Source organism: Pituophis catenifer, unplaced genomic scaffold (genome assembly GCF_029215685.1).
Source record: "Pituophis catenifer annectens isolate HBS135680 unplaced genomic scaffold, rPitCat1.0.hap2 SCAF_2, whole genome shotgun sequence".
NCBI lineage: Eukaryota > Metazoa > Chordata > Lepidosauria > Squamata > Colubridae > Pituophis > Pituophis catenifer.
In genome coordinates, this window is record NW_027256882.1 from 134,568,811 (window position 1) to 134,590,315 (window position 21,505).

General features: G+C 40.8%; 1 protein-coding gene across 2 annotated transcripts in view; it reads left to right on the plus strand.

Annotated features, from left to right (window-relative positions):
• Positions 1 to 21,505, plus strand: part of XYLT2 (xylosyltransferase 2) — a 47,445-nt gene that overhangs the window by 18,353 nt on the left and 7,587 nt on the right. For both annotated transcript variants that reach the window (XM_070934648.1, XM_070934649.1), the window contains exons 2-10: positions 3,645 to 4,104; positions 7,376 to 7,551; positions 10,492 to 10,694; positions 12,001 to 12,081; positions 13,656 to 13,872; positions 15,131 to 15,307; positions 16,536 to 16,798; positions 18,241 to 18,436; positions 20,338 to 20,671. In XM_070934648.1, coding sequence (XP_070790749.1) covers positions 3,645 to 4,104; positions 7,376 to 7,551; positions 10,492 to 10,694; positions 12,001 to 12,081; positions 13,656 to 13,872; positions 15,131 to 15,307; positions 16,536 to 16,798; positions 18,241 to 18,436; positions 20,338 to 20,671 — 2,107 coding nt within the window. The remainder of the gene's footprint in view (positions 1 to 3,644; positions 4,105 to 7,375; positions 7,552 to 10,491; positions 10,695 to 12,000; positions 12,082 to 13,655; positions 13,873 to 15,130; positions 15,308 to 16,535; positions 16,799 to 18,240; positions 18,437 to 20,337; positions 20,672 to 21,505) is intronic.

Below are 21,505 nucleotides of genomic sequence, written 5' to 3' on the forward strand. Positions count from 1 at the left end.
CTGACAATAAAAACAATTGTCCCAAACTGTTAGGAATAAGGGTAGTGATGGTAGGAGGATTTTTGGGATGGACATTATAACAATAGCACTTAGATTTATATACCACATCATAGTGCTTTACAGCACTCTCTGGGTGGTTTACAATGTCAGTATATTTCCCCCTTCAATCCTGGACCTCATTTTACCAACCTAGGAAGGATGGAGAGCTGAGTCAATCTCGAGTCCCCATCAGAATTGAACTCCAGGCGGTGGACAGAGTTTGCCTGCAATATTGCATTATAACCACTGCGCCATCGGGGCTCAGTATCCAATAATGGTACTAAATCTTGAGAGACCTATCTTTTTTCAGAAGTACTGGTTAAGACTGCAAATTATTCAGAGGGTTGCACAGAAGATATTTGAGATAAGATTACCACTAGCAAGTGCCTTGCTAAATGCTTTGTGGAGCCCTAGAGCTAGTTTGAGAACCTCTTTGGTGTAGTAGTTAAAGTCACTGGGCTAGATACTGGGAGACCATGGTTCTAGATCTGCCTTCGGCAACAAGACAACTGGGTGACATTCAGTCAGTTGTTCTTTCTCAGCCTTAGGAAAGAGGCAGTCGTAATCCACTTCTAAAATTCTACCATGAACACTGCATGAATTTGTCCAGGCAGTCATCATGGGTCAAGGTTGATTTGAAGGAATATACATCCTAAAAATTAATTGAGCGTTTTGGGGGCTACCCTTTGACTTTTTGTTATAAGGCAGAAAGAAGAACACGAGTATAAGATCAGGTAGAAGATTACACTGGAGCAATTTAAAATTATATGAGAATTGAATATCTAACCAAAAGAAGCAATATATTGACAGACTGTTAGCTCTTCAAAGTAGTCCATAAAAGAAGCCCAACTGATTATTGGCTCTATCTTTCTTGTAAGGTTGCATTAACAGAATCTTCCAAGGAATGAAATGAAAATATCCCTCTTTCTTTTACTTTTACTCTCCTGAAAACTAGAGAAAAATTCCTTCTGAAACATTGTCAGCATTTCTCCTTCTTTGGACTCTATTGTCTAGACTGTAGCTTTTCCTCCTTTCTCCCAAAATTATTCCCACATACTATTACATAAGTCAGAGAAGACAGCCTTCCGTAATCTGGTACTTTCCACTTATGTAGAGCCTATAAATCTCATCAAATCAGCAATTGCTGAGAGAGAGAGAAAGAGAGGGTGAGAGAGAGAGAGAGAGAGAGAGAGAGAGAGAGAGAGAGAGAGAGAGAGAGAGAGAGAGAGAGGTGAGTTGGTGTGGTGGATAAATACACTGGACAAGGAGCAGGGAAACCTGACTTCTAATCCTGCATTAAACAGTGACTTTGGACCACTCGCTGTCTCTCAACCTGGGAAGAAGATACAGTGCCAAGAAACCACTTCCAAAATGTTGGCAAGAAAACAGCATAAACCTTCCATATAGTCGTCGCAAATCAGAGTAAATTTGAAGGACCATCACAATAACAAGAAAGCCAATTGCACCTCGTTGGAAAAGGCAGATCTATGTTATGAATCAGTGTCAATTCCCAGTTAAACTGAATGGTATTCATTGGACCTATAAATTGATAAACCCATCCATTTATTTCATGAATGTACTTTTGAGAGTCAGCACACTTTTATAAGAGGATATTTAAAAAGAGAAAGAGAAATAGTTTGTCTAGAGATTCTAGTAAAGCAAAGCCCGGAAAACAAGCACTGCACAAAACTGGGGCTCGATGCTTTGAGCCTCTGAAAAACCTTTGATGAAAATTGTCAGGACACATAATTTTGAACAGATGTATCATTGGAAAATGATGTGTTCTGTTTGTCATCCGTAGTCCATCTCATCCGTACAGCCTTTTTGCTCTGATGCTCCTCTTATTGTTCACTGAGAAGGTATCCTCACAACACAGCCTCCATCTTGGTGCCAACCAACTGTTGAGGCAGGCTGAAGCTGGATCAAGGTGACCCAACAGAGAAATGTTATTTTCTATGGAAAGTTGGGGGGGAGGGGAAATACTCGTATGTTAACCTTCTGGAGTACATGAGGAGTAGTGATCAGAAGCTCCAATTGGACCACTGAAGGACTGCCTCCTCCTATTTAATTGGAGGACACTGAATAGTTATATTGTGGTTGCCTGATGGGCTGACACTTTGTCAGTGCAGCCTGTTTCTGGCTTTGTTAGGTCTTTTGTTTCAGTCGTGGGAATTCCCTTCTTATGGAAGACAATCCCATGTCTACCTAGAGGTCAAGATTCCCATCAGCACCCAAATCAATGGCTTTGCAGGACCTGGATGGGAGGAGGAAGAAAGGAGAGCTGGACAATGAAGGGAGGTGGAGAGAAGCTACCTAGCAAAGGGAAAGGGTTGGATTCTAGCCAAGACGTTTTATCACTTTGCCAATGACTTCACCTTTCCCTTATTTGGAAAGAGATGCAAAGATTTTGAAGCTCTTATGGTAGAAGCCTTTTAATGGGAATTGGTAAGTTGAAAGATGGCAGTGAAGATGGAAGATAACCAGCAGAGAATGTGTTCACATGGGCAGAAACAATTTCCACTCCTGCTGTGCAAGTGAGGAATTTAAAGGGGGGAGGGGGGCTCCATACAGAAGAATTAATTGCTCCCCGTTACTTTCTAGGCAGGCAGCAATGCTACTTGAGTCATCCTTGAAGACAACCATTTTTAAAGCCACATACTTTTCAACCTCTCTCAATGTTTTTTTGTATGCAGATGAGCCCTTCCGTTCTGAAATATCAAAACTGATATGGTTCAGCAGATAAGCACTTAAGCTTGATGGCTTTTATTCAGGTTTTGGACTGATAGCTATCTTCTCAGGGCTATGTAGTTCAGGAAGATAGAACACATTTATAAATCATATGTTCTAGAATCAGAATGTAATCCTTTGTGTGGCATCAGTGCTATTGCTTTATTCCACTGAATGGAGCTTGTTTTGGAGGGACCGCGCAAAGCATCTGGTTGTAGCCCATAAATCTCTCATTCATTCATTCATTCTAAATCTGAATAAAATTGTGATTGGTTTACATCAAAATGCTCTGCATTTTTAACTTTTTCGCTACAAACCCACTTTTGTCCTTCATATCTTCCTTTATCTGCATAGCCCAGGGCCACACAGTCTTTCTGCCTCATTTTACTCTATGTAAAATGGGGATAACAGTCACCTACCTTAGAGAGCAATTCCAGACCTGGAATGCCAGTTGTGAGCTGTCTGTTCATGTCCTGAATAGCTAAGTATGCATTTATTCATGGCTGAAGGGGGGATTTTAAAGTGGGCTTCTCTAGCCTCACTCCGCCGTGACTGAAAATAGATGGGAATGCTATATTTTTTAATCCTGGGTGGTTCTACAGACACGATTAACAAATGCATATTGGTGCCCATTGCTATTATTTTTCCTGTTCCGTTGTCTTTACTAAACAGGATGCATTATACATGAGGTTTGTGAAACTTTCCAAAGGAATATTTATCTAGAAAAATAAAATGTTGCTTGAAAACACACAGCAGAGTAGCTAAGTGAGCAGTCTTCAAGCTAATTCTTTCTCCATCCTGTCTGTTTTGTGTTTCTCTCTCTCCCTCTCCCTCTCCCCCCCCTCCCTCCCCCCCCCCCACCTCTCTAACTGGAGCAGATTCAGCAAAGGAAGCCCCAGCTTCTTGAAAACAGTGATGGGTCAAAGGATTCGGACAGTTCTGCAGGCCGGCGAGGCAGTTTAAACAGGAAGCACGAAAGGTGGAAGAATCCTGCTATGCTGGTTGCCAAAGTGGTGAGGGCCGTCACGGTGAAGCATCAACCGAGTCTCAAGCTGCCAGTCTATTCGGATACTTCCAGTCGAAAGAACTGGACGCAGCTTAGAAAGGATGCCCAACTGGCCATGTTCCAGCACGGAGACACTGGCAGTGTGGAAGGGGCCCCACAGCCTACCGAGAACAACTTCACTCCCAAGTGTGAAATCACAGGCAAAGATGCGCTGTCTGCGTTAGCCAGAGCTAGCAGTAAGCAGTGTCAGCAGGAGATTGCCAATGTGGTATGCCTGCACCAAGCTGGAAACCTGATGCCACGGTCAGTACCCCGGCAGTGCCAGCTCTCAGGTGAGAAGGGAATAACCTTGGGGAATTGTCCCCCATGAACTGAGTGATACTGTTGAGAGTGTGTGACCCTTGAATCAGGACAAGGATGATTGTCCTTTGCATGTGCACAATTTAGGAGCGCAGCTGTTTCTTGGCTTAGGCCCATTTACCGACACCTGAAGTCATTCCTCTTGAGATGCGAACCCACAGTCCTGTCCTGGCCTTGCTGATTGGGAACCTTCACCTCCTCCTGCCCAGGCCTTCCCTCTTGCATTCAGAACATCTGCTGTGCCACAGAGCTGTGGCCACCAACATAATAACCTGTGACAGACTCCTTGATTAAAGGAGGCACAGACAGCCCAATTAAGGCTGCTCTGTTGACTAAATGAATCTTACTTGTAATGAGGTTCACTGATATTACTTCAACATCTGAGAGGTTGCCAATTAGCCAAGTGGAGAGAAAAGGAATAAGGGGTAATCTGGATGTTGCAAGATTTTTAATCAGGAAAGCTTATATTTCTAGGGAAAGTACAGATAGTCCTCGACTTACATTCAGTGACTGTTCAAAGTTACAACAGCACTGAAAAAAAGTGATTTATGATTGTTTTTCACGCTTAGAACCACTGCAGCATCCCCATGGTCACATGATCAAAATTCAGACACTAGGCAACTGGCTCGTATTTACAATATGACGGTTGCAATATCCCAGGGTCATGTGATCATCTGTGGCAACCTTCTGATGAGCAAAGTCAATGGAGAAGCTAGATTCACTCAACAACTGTGTTAGTAATTTAACAACTGTGGTGACTCACTTAACAACTGTGGTAAAAAAGGTAAAATGGGGCAAAACTCACTTAACAACTACCTTGCTTAACAACAGAAATGTTGGGCTCAATTGTGGTCATAAGTCGAGGGCTACATGTGGTATGTGGGGAAAAGGCAGTGATGAGATGGCTTATGACAATTACATTCTCGCTCTCTCTCACACAAACACACACACACACACACACACACACACACACACACACACACACTTGCTGCTGCTGTTTCTGCCACCTCATCTAGCATCCTTCTGAAAAAAGGGGCAGACAGCTCCTAAGGAATTGCTTGCAGAGGAATTTGAAATTAGGTTTGAGATTTTCCATCTCTACTAGGAACAGTTGAGATGTCAGTAATCCCCAAGATGTGTGACCAAGACAAATCAAAATGGCTTTGTGCAACATGATTTCCTTTCTCCTTTTCCTGCTTTTTTCCAGTGAGTGGTAATTGCTGTGAGACATCCTGTTCTCAGACCTCTTGCTGAATTTAAGAGTGAACATTCCTGTTCCTTAAGCCCCGATATCTGCAGTGAGATAAGGGCCCAACTCCCCAAATTCTATCATTAAAAATTGAAGGCAGAACTCTCTGAACTTTATATTTGGCCAAAAAAAATTAAAATTGTAGCAAAGTGACAACCTCTGAGCCCAAAAAATTGACTCTTGGATATCTCTGGACAATCATTCTTTCCTCATCCTGGGTTCTGAATTTCATGAGGCCCATACATTTTTGAACCCATGTTTGCAAATGTGTGTGGGCTAGGGTAGCAGCAGAGATGAATCTGAAGGGTGAGAGAGGGGAGTTCTTAAACCCAGAAATCTGCCCTGCCCTGCCCTAGAACAGAATAGGACTAGACTACACTACACTACACTACACTACACTACACTACACTACAATACAATACAATACAATACAATACAATACAATACAATACAATACAATACAATACAATACAATTCTTTATTGACCAAGTGTGATAGGACACACAAGGAATTTGTCTCTGGTGCATAAGCTCACAGTGTACATATGAAGAGCAAGTAATAGGCCTACCAAGGCTGTTCCAGATCGCACAAGGTCTTAGTTGTTGAAGTGGTTTCAGGGAATGCTGTACAACCTCTACAGCCTCTGAAAACTACACCAAAACACACCCCATTCTCACATGATTTTTGGAGGCTCCAGAGTTATGCAAGAACAGATCCTTTTATCCACCTTCTGAAGAGTCCAAAGGTTGCACAAGAGCACACTACATTCTGGCACAGCTTCCGAAAATTGCAGAAGAACAAGACATGCTTTCAAGAGTAGTTACTGTCAGGTGTTGGTGGAGGCTTGTGTGTCATCCAAAACATCTTGGCATGTCACTTTTGACACACGATTTATAAATTCACCATCACTGGCCTAGGTGTGTGACTGGCAAACACAAATGTAAAAAGATGGGAGACAAGGAATGAAATAGGTTAAATGAATTATGTGGCTACCTTCTGGTAAATGTCTGACTGAGGAAATCACTTCTCCTATGACAGTTGGATCAAAAGTACAAAGTATAATTAAAAAAAAAACTATATGAAGAACAAAGGAAATGTAAGCCTCTCTTTTTAACTTTATGCAGTTAAACATTCTGTGGCCAAAGAGATAAAAATAGAGAGCTGCTAAAAATAAAGATGGGAATCGCCCATAAAAGCTGTCACAGCAGATATAAAAATTGGGAGAGATCCAAGGTGTAAAGGGCTCTGCTGCTCAGAGAGCCCAGGGTATAATAACTGCCTTGCACGGATAGAGTAATCCTCAGAGACAGGACAGTAGTTATCATAGGCGAAGACTGTAACAAGCATACACTTTACAGTAAATCAAAGATTCAATCCCAGATTCTTGGCAAAAACATTTATCTGTACTACCTTAGAGACAAATTGAGTTCCTGAACTGAAGGATTATTCTTTGCTTCCCTGGAGTTCCCCAGTTGGAACATTTAATCAGGGTCTCAGGAGCGTTCTTTCCATTTAGCTCCTTCCTTCTGGCCTTGCTATGCTCCTCCTTTCACCTTTTATTTTCCCATATCTATTTTTTTTAAAAGGGCCTTGTTAACCCAAATAGGGTGGTATTAGAAGGAATGTTTTCTGGACTTTGTGAGCAAGAGCATGTCACCCTCAGGAAGATGCTGCTTGGCCACCTGCGGTGATGGGGATTTCCTCCTACCAGCTAGATAGAGAAGAGTAATGGTGCATTGAGAATATAGCCTTTGCTCACCTCTCTTGGGGTTTCAAGCACAGCACAAGCTTTCCAGCAGCTGCAAGTTGGATCAAAATTAGGAAGTTGCCATTTGTGTTGTGTTGTTCCTTATTGCGTGTGTGGATCAGGAGAAGCTTGGCTTGAATTCTAAAGGTCACTTAGCCTAAGGAGCTTGTTCAGTGGCTCCTCTCTTTTTTTCTGTTCAGACCATACTGATTCTAGATTTGATCCTTTTTTTTTTAAATCTCTGCAGGGAAGGTTAGTCCTGTGATCCAATGGGATGAGAGCAAAATGGTCCAGGCCTCCGTGGACAAGCCAGTTCGAATTGCATACATGCTTGTGGTTCATGGGAGAGCCATCCGCCAGCTGAAGCGCCTCATTAAGGCTGTGTATCACCAGCAGCATTTCTTTTACATACATGTGGACAAGGTAAGGCATGTGGCATTTTAAGAGGGGAGTGATGGCATGAAATGAACCTTGGTCCACAGATCTCTGGACTACACTACCCAAAGCAGGGGTGAAATCCAGCAGGTTCTAACAGGTTATGGAGAACCGGTAGTGGAAATTTTGAGTAGTTCGGAGAACTGGCAAATACCACTTCTGGCTGCCCCAGAGTGGGGTGGGAATGGAGATTTTGCAGTATCCTTCCCCTGCCACACCCACCAAGCCACACCACACCCACCAAGCCACGCCCACAGAACCGGTAGTAAAAAAAATTGAATTTCACCACTGACCCAATGCATCTATCTGTCAGCTTCTATCCTCTGCTGTACTGGCTATGGAGATCTCATTTCCCGTGTACAGTGCAAAAGAAGAGGGGATATTTGCTTACCCACATCCTTCCTACATGAACAGTCAAGATTTTATTATGAATAAATGAATGGTTGGATAAAGCAGACCTCATGATTCTGTTCTCTTCTGGAAAGACAGACACAAAGTCCCAAGCTATCTGCCACAAGCAGGGTGGGTTGGTACCAATCAGGGGCAGCTGATGTCCACTTTTGTCCCTTAGTGTCTTCTTGCAACTAGCCCAAACCAGACTGAAAATTTTGATATTGCCTATTTCACTGGGTGTCCTATTGCACTGGCAAGAACCTCTGAGGTCCTTGCAGACCCCTTTTAAAAGAGAAAACCGAATGGACCCTGGTTCCAACAGGAAAACTTTCCTTTATAATGAATGCATCCTGAAGAGGGGCCTTGAATCATTCCTTGTTATTTTTCTTTATTCAATATTTGATTAAAACCAGAAGTTACAGTCTTCATTTTGAGTCCCTGAGAGAGTTAGTAAAATTCCTCAATGGTAGATACCGGTAGTCCTTCTGCACATGGATGAAACCAACTTTTATGATCAGTGTTAAGTTTTGCCTTCATCTTCACTTTATTCCCTGTGTTGTCTTGAAACCCCCAGAATTCTGTGGCAAAAGTCAATGGGAAAATGCTCATTTAGTGAACAAAATCATTTATCTCTGGGGTGCTGAGCATGTTTATTTCAAGGCATCCCAAAGGATGGTTTTTTTTTTAAATCCTAACCTGTTCTCATGTATATATTTTTGCATTGATCCCCTAGAGTTTTTCATCCGTCTTGCTCAGAACACACAAGATTGAGTCTCAAGTGGAAATGTAGAGCTCCTTCCTTTTAATATTATGAAATACTGTCAAGAGGAAATGTCAGAGAATTTAGGGAAGTGGAAGACTTTGTGGCCCTTACGGAAATCCACAAACACTAACTGGCTAGTAAGTTCAGTCAACGTTGGTAGGCCTCTGAGGGTGAGAATAGAATTGAGGGCTCCTCATACAAGCAACACCAGAGAAGTACATCTGTTTGGTCTGCAGGACATCACGTAGCCCCCTTCATAGGAGGAAAAGGATCCCTAGACAGAGAAAACTGAACGTTGGATGTAGGTGCTCTACCTGTCATCTAGGTCGATGTTTCTCCACCTCAGCAATCATCATGCTGGTTGGGGAATTCTGGGAGTTGAAGTCCACACATCTTTAAAATTGCTGAGAGGTTAAAAATAGTGATCTAGATAATTGTATGCATGGGTTTCTCTTTTCTAAAGGAAAATAATGGAAGCCTCGGCCTGCTGTCTTACTACTACTCTCTGTAATAGTACGACAGTTCAAACACTTTGGCAAAAACTTCCAAGACACATCTTGTGGTGCATGTTGATATAAAACACTAGTTTAAATATACAAGTTTAGAACAAGGCATGCATTAAAATATCAAGGCCCAGAGTTTTGGATAAATACAGTTTCCTGATTTGCTTCCTGGTAATCACTGTTTGGTTTGGACGCAGAGAAAACCTTTGGGGAAAGCAAGACAAATCCTAAGATTTAATGCATAATCAGTGGGAGTCTTGCGCTTCAGATGGTTTAGAGTACCAGTATTAACCATGCTGTTCAAGTTAATTAGGTTAATTAACCTAATTAATTAGGTTAATTACAGTGGAAGGACTGCAGAACTTGAAAGGGTAAAGCAGAGATGAGGGCAGTGCAGGAAGTAGCTATTTGCATAGTTAGCAGAACACCTTTGAAGCAAAGGATAAATATAAAGTCTTGTGTAAATTATCAGAAATTCTATTTTGCTCTAGTAGATGTGGGATTTTGTTTTGGAGTTCTTTTTTTATATATAAAATATAGGTATTGTCAATGTATTGCTAACTTTATTTTTAATGTGAAAGCCAAACATCTGAGGGTCAACCTGTTCTCCAAAGCACTTGAAGACAGGACAAGAAGCAATGGATGGAAACTAATAAAGGCAAGAACCAACCTAGAACTACGGAGAATTTTCCTGACAGTTAGAACCATTAATCAATGGAACGATTTGCCTCAAGACGTTGTGGGTGCTCCATCACTGGAGGCTTTCAAGAAGAGATTGGACAGCCATTTGTCTTGAATGGTATAGGGTTTCCTGCTTGAACAGGGGGTTGGACTAGAAGACCTCTAAGGTCCCTTCCAACTCTGTTATTCTGTATCTTGCAAATGTGAAATTTCTGCCAAAGCCAGCATTTCTATATTTATTTCTACCCATCCATCCATTTGTGGCTTCAATCACTCAGGTAACTCTAGGCAACTTACATAAACATAATTAAAACAACTATCGGAATAAGAAAAAGATAAGAAGCAAAAACTCCAGATTTTATACATATTATACATCTAGAGGAATAATAAGCGCTATGGTTAAAACAATAAAACAAACTACAATACCAGGGAGGTAAGTCTCAGGACTTGCTGGAGCTTCCTTACACGTTTGCACTACCACTACTGTCACCTGACTCTTCCTGGGAAAGAAGGGGCCAAAGGGTGATCCTCAAGGTATCCTAAACTCTGGCATTCAGTTTCCTCTCCCTGTTCCCATCTCTCCTGCAGCGTTCTACGTACCTGCACCGTGAAGTGAAGGATCTGGCCCAGCATTACCCTAACATCTTGGTTACCCCCTGGCGCATGGTCACAATCTGGGGTGGGGCCAGCTTGCTGAAGATGTACCTGCGCAGCATGAAGGACCTGCTGGAGGTGACAGATTGGGCCTGGGACTATTTCATCAATTTGAGTGCCACCGACTATCCCACCAGGTCAGTCTTGAAAAGGAAAAGGCCCAGCAGGCAGCAGAGGGTTCTGCTGCTGGTCTATGAACATTGAGATCATATGAGAGAAGCTGGGATGGTTTGAATGGAAGGGATCAGGGGGTTCTCTTTCTTCCCACCCACCCCAGTTTAATGCAGAAATGAAAGTAGGAAAATAAGAGGGAACTTCAGAGTTCCAAGAGGCCATAGCATATCAGAAGTTTTGGTGTTGAGTGGCTTGAGTTAGAACTGAAGAGCCTTGGATGAGAAGTGAAATGTTTTCAAAGAAAAAAAATCAAGAAAATCTAGTTGCCTTTTTGGAAAAGGACCTTTGGGACAATCATGACTTGGAAATGAAGAATCTCGATAGACACGAGTGGTTTGGTTCTGTTTTTTTGCCAAAGCCAATCAATAATTAGATAGCTGCTGTTTGGAAGATACAAAGACAAGGAAAATGACTACTAAGAGGAAAGTTGGGAAACACATTGGATGTGGTTAACTGGAAATCTGCATAGATGATTCTGCTGTTTGCATCTGTTCTCTGCCTGCTCTTCCTTGTTTCTTCTCTTCTCCCATCCCTCTTTTCCTTTTGCTTTCTTGTCCTCAAGATCACCCTTAATCTGATTCTTCTCAGAGTAGGACAGTCCTGCAGAAACTCTTGTTCAGTAGAAGCAATTGGAGATAGAAGCACTGCCATCATACTAGGAAGGTTTCACACATTTGGAGGACACCCAAATTAGAAAGAATTGCCATAAAGGTTTAGGCTTGTTTACTATGCATTTGATAGGTGCAAATTCTCCTTTTCCAAAGAACTCTTTTAATGTCTAAACAATTTCCTCTTTAAGTAAATTTGTTCTAGCATTTGTCTATTCAGGAACCATGATAAAGTCCCTGATAAAGTGTTCGGAGCGGCATTTCCTCTTCTATTGTTGAAAACATTAGTAATGATTTCCTTAATTGAATGATTTCTTATCTGTGTGCAATTGTATAAACAAGATTCTTGGTACAATGACAATCCTGACAAAATATAATTTCCAATAATATGGGTACAGTTTTATATCTGGTCTTCTTCAGCGCTTCAAAAATGTGTATAGATTGGAATTCCATTCTTCCTGTCTCCTGATCATGATTAAAGTTTGAAGATGTGTTGGACTATCACATGTCCCATCGGGCCAAAGTATTGGCGAAGGATGGTGGGTTTTGTAATCTAAAATATTTGGAGGTACATCAGGTTTCCTTTCTCAGAAAGCTTACAAATCTCCTGTCAGTTTTCTGCTTTTTCTAATTCTTCCTTTTGATTTGCTGCCCCCTGCAGGACCAATGAGGAGCTGGTGACATTCCTATCAAAATATCGGGACAAGAATTTTTTGAAGTCTCATGGACGAGATAATGCTAGGTAATTTGGAGAGCTTTGGCATTGGGGAACAGATTAAAAATGACAAAAAAGCCCACAATCTCAGATAAATTGCTGTTGGGACAGAGGGCATTCTTGGCTGTGCTGCCCAGTTGTAAATACCCTGCCTAGACCATCTGGCAACTTCTGTTTTATCTCTTCAGAGCCAGATAGACTTTCTACTCTGTTTCCCCACAAAATAAGATATCCCCTGATAATAACCCCAATTGGGCTTTTGAGCACATGGCAATAAGGCCAAGTGCTTATTTCAGGGTTCAAAAAAATAAGACAGGGTCTTATTTACAGGGAAACACGGTAATATTCATTATACTATCTTTTAATTGTCTATTGCTCTTTGAAGTTCATGGAAATTGAATAGATTATGTTCTTTTTTTCATCTGAAACTGAATATAATTGAAACCTATATCTGAATTCTATCTACAAATAATAGCATTTTTTTTGCTGTCTTTTTGTTTTTTATCAAACCGTGTCTCCAAAAAGAGCTCCAACTTTCATAATTGAAAAAAAGAAAAACATTCAAAAATAATAATAATAATTATTATTATTATATAATAATAATAATAATAATAATAATAATAATAATAATAATAATAATAATAATAATAATAATAATAATAATAATAATTTAATTTGTATACCGCCCTTCTCCAACAGGACTCAGGGCGGTGAACAGCCACAGTAAAACACAACATTTAAAATTTAAAAGCAGTTTAAAAGACATTAAATAATTTTGGCCATCAATTTAAAACAACCCAGTTAAAACCAATTACAAATTAAAACCGCAAGGATGGGATCAAGCCAGCCCGGCTAGATGAAATAGATGTATTTTCAGGGCCCAACGAAAAGTCTGGAGGTCTGGTATCGTGCGTATCTCTGAGGGTAGGTTCTCTGGGGGTAGGCGGCACCTTCCAGAGGGCAGGTGCGCCACAGAGAAAGCTCTCCCCCTGGGGGTTGCCAGCTGACATTGTCTGGCCGACGGCACCCTGAGGAGGCCCTCTGTGCGAGCGAACTGGCCGGTGGGAGGCTATTGGCGGCAGAAGGCGGACTCGTAGATACCCCGGCCCTAAGCCATGGAGTGCTTTAAAGGTGGTCACCAAAATGTGGAAAGCTTTGGAGCTATTTTTAATTAAAGGCTCTGATTTATAGGAGTCTGTTGTTGTTGGGCCAAAAATCATAGGTTCACCGTGTAATTTCTTCTCCCAGTAATTATTTTTTTTAAAAAAAAAAATCTTTCAGCATCTTCCACAACTGGCTTCATTTGCTCTTTAAAAGCTGTCAAAAGAAACTCTTATAACTTGTAGTGTTGGCAGCTTTTGAAGCCTCCAAAGGTTAATCAGACCAAGCTGAATTCTTTGCAAACAATCCAGTTTCCAAAATTTAAGCTGAAAGACTGAAAGGCTGTGAACCAAAATGATTATGCCAATTTCCTGGAACTCTCAGGCTATAGAATCCAAAGTTTTCAAAGTGCAGTGTTCTAGAACTCTCCTTGTTCAAAACGTGATCCCTAAAATTCCATGTTGCTTCCTAGTGAATCTGAGGCATTCATCTCCACATAGGTTCATCAAGAAGCAGGGTCTAGACAGACTTTTCCATGAATGCGACACACATATGTGGCGACTGGGTGAACGGCAGATCCCAGAGGGTATCGTGGTGGATGGTGGCTCAGATTGGTTTGCCCTAACGCGCAGTTTTGTGGAATATGTGGTGTACACCAGCGATCAATTGGTCTCCCAGCTGCAACAATTCTACACATACACACTTCTCCCAGCAGAGGTAGGTCCATCAGTTGTAGAGGCTTCAGAGTAACTCTGATGAATGGGTTAGTATTTTTGTATAGGATGGAAACTTTGTTTCTACTACAACCAATAACAGTCTGAGTACTAGGTTGCCATGTAAGTGTTATTATCCCAACTAATGAAAGTAAGGAAATAAATCAGGTTTCTAATAGCATTCCTTCCCTGCTTCTCAAGTCTTACTATGCTTAACTGAGATAAATGCATATACTCCTGCTGCCTCTATTTGCTTTCATAATGATTCTTTATTGTACCTCTCTTTGGGCTTGGACCTAGCCTCTTATATTTTGCAAACTCTGATGCTACTTAAGTAATAATCCTTTATAAGAAAGAATTTATTGCTTAGCTACAAGAAACGGAACAGTTTGGTATGAAAAGCAGAACCAAATATTGCACACTCCATGTTGATACCGTGAGGGAGTTAATAATAATAAAAATCCCTAAGAGGTGTTTGGAGGATGGAAAGCAGATTTTTTAAAAAAGATATTGACTTTCATACGTACAGTTGAGAAAATAAGTTGGGTTTTTATATGCTTGCACATGCTTCTAATTTAACTTTTCTAATGAGTGAAGAAACTATCCGTGGATTCCTACACCAGACTTTATAACTGCAGAAGGTGAGGCATGAGATCCAGGTAGATCCTTCTTTGAGGAGATTGCTGATCGTCCTGTTATTTTGGCCACTCTCTTGATAGCTTTCAACCTCTTGCAAAGTGAATAGAGTAAAAAGTCAAGGCAAACATCTGCTAACTGATTAAGAGATTAGGCTAAGCAGCAGCTGGCTGGCTCGCTGGCTGACTCATTTGTTTCAGCAAAATAATAATAATAATTATTATTATTATTATTATTATTATTATTATTATTATTATTATTATTATTATTATTATTATTATTATTTTGATACCTAGGACGCTGGCACCAACCCGTATCAACTATTAGCACCAGTCAATGGTATTTGTGATGCATTTTTGAATGTTCAGTTGACTGAGTTTCATGTTTAGTGAATAAAAGAGATAATAATAGTAACAATTTGATCCCCTCCATTTGAGGTTCCTTCTGCAGCATGTGGCTTTTCTTCCAGAGTGAGGAAGCGTTTTTCAGAATGCAAAGTCCTCTTGGACTTGCCCTTTAAATAAAATTCCAAGTTTAGAATGACTGTCTTGTAGGCATGTGGGCCGTGGTAATTTCTTCCTGGGTAGAGCCGTATTTCTCACGATGCTTCTCCTCTCCTCCTACAGTCCTTTTTCCACACTGTCTTGGAGAACAGCCATGCCTGTGACACCTTGGTAGACAACAACCTCCGGGTGACAAACTGGAACCGCAAGCTGGGCTGCAAGTGTCAATATAAGCACATAGTTGATTGGTGCGGATGTTCCCCAAATGACTTCAAACCACAGGACTTCTTGAGACTGCAGGTACACCATACATTTCCATTTTTGGTATAATGTAACTTTATTTCTGCTCTCAGGAAGTTATTCGTCCTTCTTCATTTCATTTGCACAAACCATAGTAACTCAGTGATGTCAAAATAGTGTAACAATAACACGAACATGCTCTTAAGTCAAACTCAACTCCTGTGGACCTTTATCAATTCATCCACACAGATTTCATGGCAGCAGTATTGAAATTGTTTGCCGTTGCTTCTTTCAGGATGTGTTTTTCTGACTTTCCAATTTAGCTCAAACCCCGGAATACCTCGATATTCTCTCATCATCAAAATACCAGCCAGCTTCAACTCTACTTTATTTCGAACCTCAGGCAAGGTCAGCCAGGTTGGGTCCACCCACCTCCTCTTTGCTGAGCAGCAGTAGCTCCTCAGGTCCACCCCAACTGTAACATGGAATAAGATGTTGCCTTTTAGCCTTTTATTTCATTTTTACATATCTAGCATTCGGCAATGAACTCTTTTGCACTGGGATGAAATCAAGAGATTGTTTTCATTCCTCTGCTGGTGGTCTTTTTCCCTCTCTCCTCCTTAAAAGGAAATAAAATGCAATAAGTATCAAGAACACGAGGGCATTACCTCAAACTGGCAAGAGGGAAATTCAAAAGTAATTTTAGAACATATTACTTTACCGAAAGAAGTGGAAGCTTGGAACCAAGTGGGCCAGTGATCAATAACTGAATTTAAATATGCATGAGATACACATATGTCCATCATCTGAATTAAAATTAAAAATAAAGATTAATTAATTAATTAAAAAGAAAACAAAAAAACTTAAAGGGCAGACTCGAAAAAGACAATTTTCTATGATTCTAAGTTAAGACTAAAGAACAGACTAAAGATCATAATATGGATTTCATCCATGTATACTTTTTCTTATCCTGAAGTTTTATATACCAAATAGTTTATAATTAATAACTATGTTTATTATTAACAAAGATCTATTGGCAAAAATAAGCTAATTTTCAAAGTGGTGCTTATTCATTTTCATATGCCAGTATGTTTGGGAGCGATAGCTAATTTCCAGGATTTTGCAAGAGATATAATTATTATATTGGAAAATGTTAGATTCCAAGTGCACACTGCTTTTTGGTTAAATTTATGTTTTAGTTCTACAGATTTATCATTGAATCATGTTATGAAACTCTTCCCTCTGCTTCTCTCTCTGTCCCATTTTCCAAATGTCTTTTTCTTTTCAGCAACTCTCCAGACCTACATTTTTTGCCAGGAAGTTTGAGTCCACCATCAACCAGGAGGTGCTGGAAATCTTGGACACTCATCTCTATGGTAACTACCCACCTAACACGCCAGCCCTCAAGGCCTATTGGGAGAGTGTCTATGACCGTGTGGATGGGCTGAGTGGGTTCAGCGACGTCACCCTGACTGTGTACACATCCTTCTCCAGGCTGGGGCTACAGAAAATGACCTCTGCGCCAACCCAGAAAAAAGACAGGCCATGCAGGTAGTGCAAGCGTGTGACAGGGCCTGGGGTTGCTTTGAGGTGGGAAAGCTTGGTCTGGATTTCTGGGCCATCGATCATTTGGCTTGAGGGGAAAAGACATGTCCTATCCTGCTTGAGAGTTCACTACCTGATCCTTCAGATCACTCTTCTTGACAGAGGGACAGGGTGCTTTATTTACCTTTGGAGAAAGACCAAATCTCCCGGGATGTAGGTTTTACAAACTGGCAATCCAAGTTCTGCTTCTTTTCATTTCATTTTTTTCATTTTATTAAATTTGTATACCGCCCTACTCCCGAAGGACTCAGGGCGGTGAACAGGCACAAAATAAAACACATAAATACAAAAGTTAAAACATGATTAAAACCCAATTAAATAATATTTGCCCGAGACAATTTAAAACTCCCAATAATTTAATGGTCTCTGCATGTAGAGATTGCTGTCATTTGGGATATCTATTATATTGATATTGTTTCCTACTTGCTTATTTGTACCCTATGACTATCATTAAGTGTTGTACCTTATGATTCTTGATGAACATATCTTTTCTTTTATGTACACTGAGAGCATATGCACCAAGACAAATTCCTTGTGTGTCCAATCACACTTGGCCAATAAAAAATTCTATTCTATTCTATTCTATTCTATTCTATTCTATTCTATTCTATTCTATTCTATTCTATTCTATTCTATTCTATTCTATTCTATTCTAAGATGGGATGGTGGACTTACTGACATAAAATAACTTCAATTTTTCAGTGGCATTAGATGCTTAAAGTAAATAATAGTCAGAATTTTGAACTAGGATCAGGACAACTCAAATTCAAATATACCTTTAGCTGTGGAAACTCACTGATTTTGGTTGAGTTATTCACTATGCATCTTACTTAGGAGGTGAATTGTTGTGGGGAATAACCTTGGAAGAGGAAGGAACCATTATGGATACCACCTTTAGCTAATGGAAAAAGACAAGATCAAATAAATAAAACCGTGTTATTCTGATAGGTCTCCTTGAACTTGAAATAGTCTATAGATGGCTCATAGATGTAGATGTGTCTGAATGTGTCTTTGATGTTAAGAACTATCATGTCGGTTTGGAGAACTGATCTTTTAGACTGGCTAAAAGACTAAAACCTCAGTGGAGAATAAACCCATTAAACTGATTGGGACTCAGAACACATAAGATATTGTTGTGAGTTTCAAATCTGGAAGTTGGTTGGTTGGATCTCTACTGTTCAGGTGGGCCAAAGCAAGCAATTTTTCTGCCTGTCTCAGCTTTCCCATCTGCAGTATGAAGGATAACAATAATGAACTTTTATAAGCTGTTCCTAATTATGCATATGAAATGTTCTGACCATTTGGAAGTGCTATTCAGGGCTGTTATTACTATTGCTACTATTACTACTATGATTAATATTATTGTAATTGTTATCATATTTTTCCAGGTTTGAACCACAGGGTTTTCCATCCAGTGTCCACTTGTATTTTTATGACGACCATTTCCAGGGCTATTTGGTGACTCAAGAAGTTCAGAACTCTGCAACTCAACAGGTGGAGTTTCTAGAAATATGGATGATGCCCCATGGGACTCTCAAATTAGCGGCTAGTGGCAAATCAGCCAACCGTTTGCAGAATCTTGAGGTGGGATTCCTGTTTAACTATTCTCTTGTTCTCTCCTGGCTTTAAATTAATCAAAATGCTCTCTGTGCTTCAATCAATGTATCCTCCTTCCCCCACCCCCCACATTTTATCAATATGCAGCTGACATCCAGAAGATGCAATAATTAATTCAGCTTCTTGAAGGAAATCATGGTAGTCGGTGACTCTGCATGGACTTCATATTGCTGAGCAAGCACTGTCTCAACAATATGTAACAGTTTCACTTGATCTGCATTTCTATTGTATGAGGAGTCCTTTCTTCAGTATTTTGCAGCTTCCTCAAACAATTCTGTCTATTCCTGACTGTGACATCCAGTAGACCAGCAAGTGGAGACAGAGATTAGTCTTTACTCCCTGAGCTATATGCAGCTTATGAAAGGTATGAGGCAAAAGAAAAGATGACCTCCTCCATTCAAAATAAGGTCATTCAGGAATACTTGGGCAAGAAAAGAATTATGTGGTTGAGAATGTGATCTGTGAAGAAAAACCCAAAAGCAAGACTGTAGGAAGACTGAAATAGCCTTCTCTGCAACTGCAAAACTTCACTTTTGGGGGGGGGGGGAATTCTGTTCTATGTGGCTGTGAGCTGTTGTAATATAATTAATAGGGCGGTATGATGTGTGAAGGGGTGCAGTAGTGTAGTGGTTAAAGACACCGAGCTTGTCTGCTGGAAAGCTGACAGCCTGGGTTCAAGGCCCAAGTACTGCACAATGAGCCGAGCTCCTGTTTCTTGCCCCAGCTCCTGCCCAGCTAGCAGTTCGAAAGCATGGGAGTAGATAAATACTTCAGTAGGAAGGTAACGCTATTCCATGTGCCTCAGCGTATAGTCATGCTGGCCACATGACCACAGAAATGTCTTCAGACAATGTTGGCTCCCTCGGCTAAGATAGAGAGATGAGCACTGTCCCCTAAAGTCAAACACAAGTAGAAAGAGGACACTTTTATCTTTATGATGTGTGAATCTTTCCATCCAGATGGGTCATCTTAAAAAGGATGGTGTCAACCCAGATTGAATGTCCTTATTAGTGCCCATGTGGAGTATTTCCAGATAAATGTGAGCCCTCTTGTGGATTGCTGAATGAAGAAAGTCTTTGGCAAGGCAGATTCTAAATCTTTTTCTGCAGGGACATGCTGGCAGAAGAAAGGATTTTTTTCTAACAGAATTTGGAATAGAAATGCATATGGCAATGCAGTCTACCTTTGTGTAGGAGTACAAGTAGTCTTCAATTTACAACTGTTTGTTTAGTTGCCATTCAAAGTTACAACAGCACTAAAAAAAAGTGACTTATGAACTTTTTTCATACTTAAACAACTGTTGCAGCATTTCCATGATCATATGATCAAAATTCAGACACTTGGCAACTGACTCATAGTTATGACAGTTGCAGTGTCCCAGGGTTGTCATTATAATCACCTTTTGGAACTTTCTAACAAGTGAAGTCAATGTGGAAGACAAATTCAATTAACAATTGTTAGATTAACTGCAGTGACTCACTTAATAACTGTGGCAAGAAAGGTCGTAAAATGGACAAAACTAACAAGTTGTCTCGCTTAGCAACAGAAATTTTGGGCTCAATTGTGGTCGTAACTCAAAGACTACCTGTATTTTTCCCAAGTGCTTACTCAATGAAACGTTATAAATGTTCTAACTCAGGGGTGGGCAACTATGGCCCTTTTATGACTTGTGGACTTCAACTCCCAGAATTCCTGAGTCAGCCATGTTAGTTCAGGAATTCTGGGAATTGAAGTCCACAAGTCATAAAAGGGCCATAGTTGCCCACCTCTGTTCTAATTGTTTCTTGCCTATTGAAGAGCACGTTTCCCATGCTGTGGGTGGATGTTCTTCCCCATTGCAAACGCCTCTTTTCTGTCCACTCTTACAGGTAGGTACTGAGTGGGACCCCAAAGAGAGGATCTTCCGCAATTTTGGTGGCCTGATCGGGCCTTTCGACGAACCAGTGGCTATGCAGAAATGGGCACGGGGACCCAACCTCACGGCCACCATAGTTTGGATTGACCCCACCTATATCATTGCTACGTCCTATGATATTACAGTAGATGCAGACGCAGAATACACACAGTACAAACCGCCTCTCAATCGGCCCCTCCGCCCAGGTGCCTGGACCATCCGCCTTTTCCATTTCTGGGAGCCCTTGGGTGAGAGCCAGTTCCTAGTGGTTCCTCAGACCTTCAATCACAAGCAGCCTCTCCGGAAAGGTAAGTGGCCTAAAGCAGTGGAGAAATGTAAAATTTGTTAGTACCGGCTCTGTGGGCGTGGCTTGGTGGGGTGGTGGTAATGTGACTGGGTGGTTGTGGCTAACTTTTTTTTTTTACTTTCACTTTCAAAAGCATTTTTTCTACAACCTCTTCGGCCGAAGAGGTTGTAGAAAAAAATGCTTTTAAAAGGCTCTGATGATCCCATCCGAGCCACACGATCATCAGAGGCTTTTTTTTTACTTTACTTTTAAAAGCATTTTTTCGGCTGAAGAAAAAATGCTTTTAAAAATAAAAAAAAGCCTCTGATGATCACACAGCTCAGCTGGGCATGGGGGGGGCAGGGATTTTTGCTACTGGTTCTCCAAACCACCGCCTGCCATCGCTACCGGATCGGGCGATCCAGTCCGAACTAGGAGCATTTCACCACTGGCTTAAAGTGAGAATGCCTGGAAACAGATAAGGAGGGCGAACTCAGGAGAAAGTTTCAGATAACAAAAGGGATCTCTACTATCTGTGTGTGTTTCTCTACATCCATGTATGTACTAGAGGGAGAGATTCCACTTTTCTTATTTCAGAACAGCCAAAAACAGTCACCTTGTCACAAGATGGGCAGCAAACAAATTTAATAAATAAAAAATAAACAACGATTAAGGCTTATGAATAATTGAAAAGAAAAGGTGGGCAAGCAGAAGTTACAAAAAAGGCAGGTACAATAGTTAAATGTATCAAGGGATATGTACTCTGCCTGGGGAACAAGCATTTTCCAAAATAACTAGACACAAGAACAGTTCTTTCCCGAACGCCATCACTCTGCTAAACAAATAATTCCCTCAG